The sequence below is a fragment of the Salmo salar genome, chromosome ssa06 (assembly GCF_905237065.1).
Source record: "Salmo salar chromosome ssa06, Ssal_v3.1, whole genome shotgun sequence".
Taxonomy (NCBI): Eukaryota; Metazoa; Chordata; class Actinopteri; order Salmoniformes; family Salmonidae; genus Salmo; species Salmo salar.
In genome coordinates, this window is record NC_059447.1 from 39,291,318 (window position 1) to 39,293,424 (window position 2,107).

Sequence of the window (2,107 nt, forward strand, 5' to 3'; positions counted from 1 at the left end):
TGGAACACAGGAGTGATGGTTGCTGATAATGGGCCTCTGTATGCCATAAAAAATCTGCCATCTCCAGCTACAATAGTAATTTACAACATTAACAATATCTATACTGTATTTCTGATTAATTTTATGTTATTTTAATGGACACTTTTTTTTTCTCTCAAAAAGAAGGACATTTCTAAGTGACCCCAAACTTTTATATCATAGCAATCAAATGCTATTTTGCATGTGAATTTCATGGGAATGAGATGCATTCGCTCCTTTATTTATATTTGTGTTAGTTGTGCACTAACAGTATTTAGAGTGTGGCTTTAAAATCGAGATGGTTGTCTCAAACAGAATCAGTTTGTGGCCATTGGCTCCCACTCAATCCCCAAAATTCCATAGGCATTTATAATACATAACCTTCCCATTTATATGGCATTTATTACCACATCATGCTTAGAAGTAACAACAGATAACAAAATACATTTTTAAAGGATGGGAAAACATTGAGGAAAAAACGTGTTAAATTAAATTCTTAAATTGTCTTTCCAGGTAAGCTATTCTGTTGCTCGTTCCCTGTACCAGTAGTTACCAGACTTGACAACTTTTGATGACATCTTTCATGGCCTTTATTGCTTCTATGGAACTGTCCTTGAGTGCCAAACCCAGTAGAACAGGCCTGTTGCCTGCCTCTTGTGACACAAATGTTGCCAAGTTTTTGGCACAGACATGTGTCAAAGCCTGCAGAGAGAAATAAAACAAGACCGTGTGTGAGGAACAGTGTAGCCAGCCATACTCATACTCATAGTAGTCAATTACGGTAATACAATGCTACTAATATTAAGAAAAATTCCAGTGGTGTCTAGCTGCTTACCTCTTCTTTTCCCAGCAATACTTTGGTGGTGAACATGGCAGTGCTGATATCACCTGATCTGGAGTCAGGTGTGATTGATACTAAAGTGCCAATCTTTCCATACTGTGTGAGAACTATAAATATGTAGTTACTGAATTCTGTGCAAACAACCTGTGTGGATATTCCATTGATTGATTTCTCGGTCTGCTTTGATCTGATGAGAGGCTGAGTTGACATGGTTTTCTTTCTGTCCTGAAACAAAAAAAAAGACATGTAAGCAACACATTGAGAAAAGTAAACATTACGCCACATGATTATTCTATTGCAAAATAAACATAATTTTCAAAGAGTATTCTCAAGCATATATCGCTAATGAAAGTGCAAGAACATTTTGACCAAGCTTTAATTCGACAATTTTGACCAAGCTCTCTATTACAACAACCAGAATCTCAGACATCTATTGGGCTAATGCAGGCTGAAGAGCCAAAGTTTCGCCCCGCTGCTGTGGCATTTCATATCGGCAAGCAGATCTAGGATATGCCGAGGCCGCGGCCGCACTGAAACATCGACAGGATTCTGCTATTGCTACCGTTGTTCGTTAAAAAAGTCAGATACCTATAGATTTTCTAAATAGTGGTGAAATATTTCACACCGTGTGCCTCTTGGGATCCGTTTGCCGTGAACTTCAATACTAACCTTTATTGAAGGCTGTTAATTATAAGCATAGATATCGTCTGCAGCTTCAGTTTCTCAAGCGTCCCTCTCTAAATTTCGCACATGCGCACTGCCACTGAAGAATGAAATCACGCTACAGGTCCTGTCGCTTCTAAGGGCAGATCTGAGATCAGCCATATTGAGCCTGTGTGCATTGGTTTTTACATTTGTAAACACAATCATGATTGTGATAAAAACTGATTTTGGATGTGTCTAAACTAAAGGTATGGCAATGGCATATTCCATCTTCGGAGTATGAATTCTAGTCTGGGTATCAGTCTGTTTCCACATTGTCAAACTGCATATTGAAAGTTGAAATTACTGAAAGGCCAGTCTGGCATATGACACGGAGTACAAGGAGTGGAAACAATGATAATTACCTGTATTCAAAGGGTGGGAAATACTATAGAGAAGCAGCTGCAGCTGTGGGTTTACCTGTTTTCCCACTGAAAGTTTGAAAAATCGTTCATTTTGTGTGTTAAAGTAGGCGTATTTATATTAAACCAGCATAGCATATTGTTTTCGGTTTAGGCCGCACTACACTCTGCCACAATGTTTAGA

At 38.5% G+C, this 2,107-nt stretch overlaps 1 protein-coding gene across 1 annotated transcript; it reads right to left on the reverse strand.

Annotated features, from left to right (window-relative positions):
* Nucleotides 1–400: 400 nt before the first annotated feature.
* Nucleotides 401–1,623, reverse strand: LOC106607335 (proteasome assembly chaperone 3). Its single transcript, XM_014204199.2, has 3 exons — nt 1,529–1,623; nt 854–1,084; nt 401–720 (listed from the first exon to the last, which is right to left on the reverse strand). Exons 2-3 carry the CDS (start codon nt 1,067–1,069, stop codon nt 568–570), a joined length of 369 nt encoding a protein of 122 aa, XP_014059674.1. The 5' UTR covers nt 1,070–1,084; nt 1,529–1,623; the 3' UTR covers nt 401–567.
* Between the last annotated feature and the right edge of the window lie 484 nt (nt 1,624–2,107).

Bases quoted from the DNA above. Each gene is read 5' to 3' on its own strand.
- LOC106607335 (XM_014204199.2), bottom strand. From the start codon at position 1,069: ATGTCAACTCAGCCTCTCATCAGATCAAAGCAGACCGAGAAATCAATC. The intron at 721-853 runs GTAAGCAGCTAG...TTCTCTCTGCAG, and splicing joins TATTGCTGGGAAAAGAAGAG to GCTTTGACACATGTCTGTGC.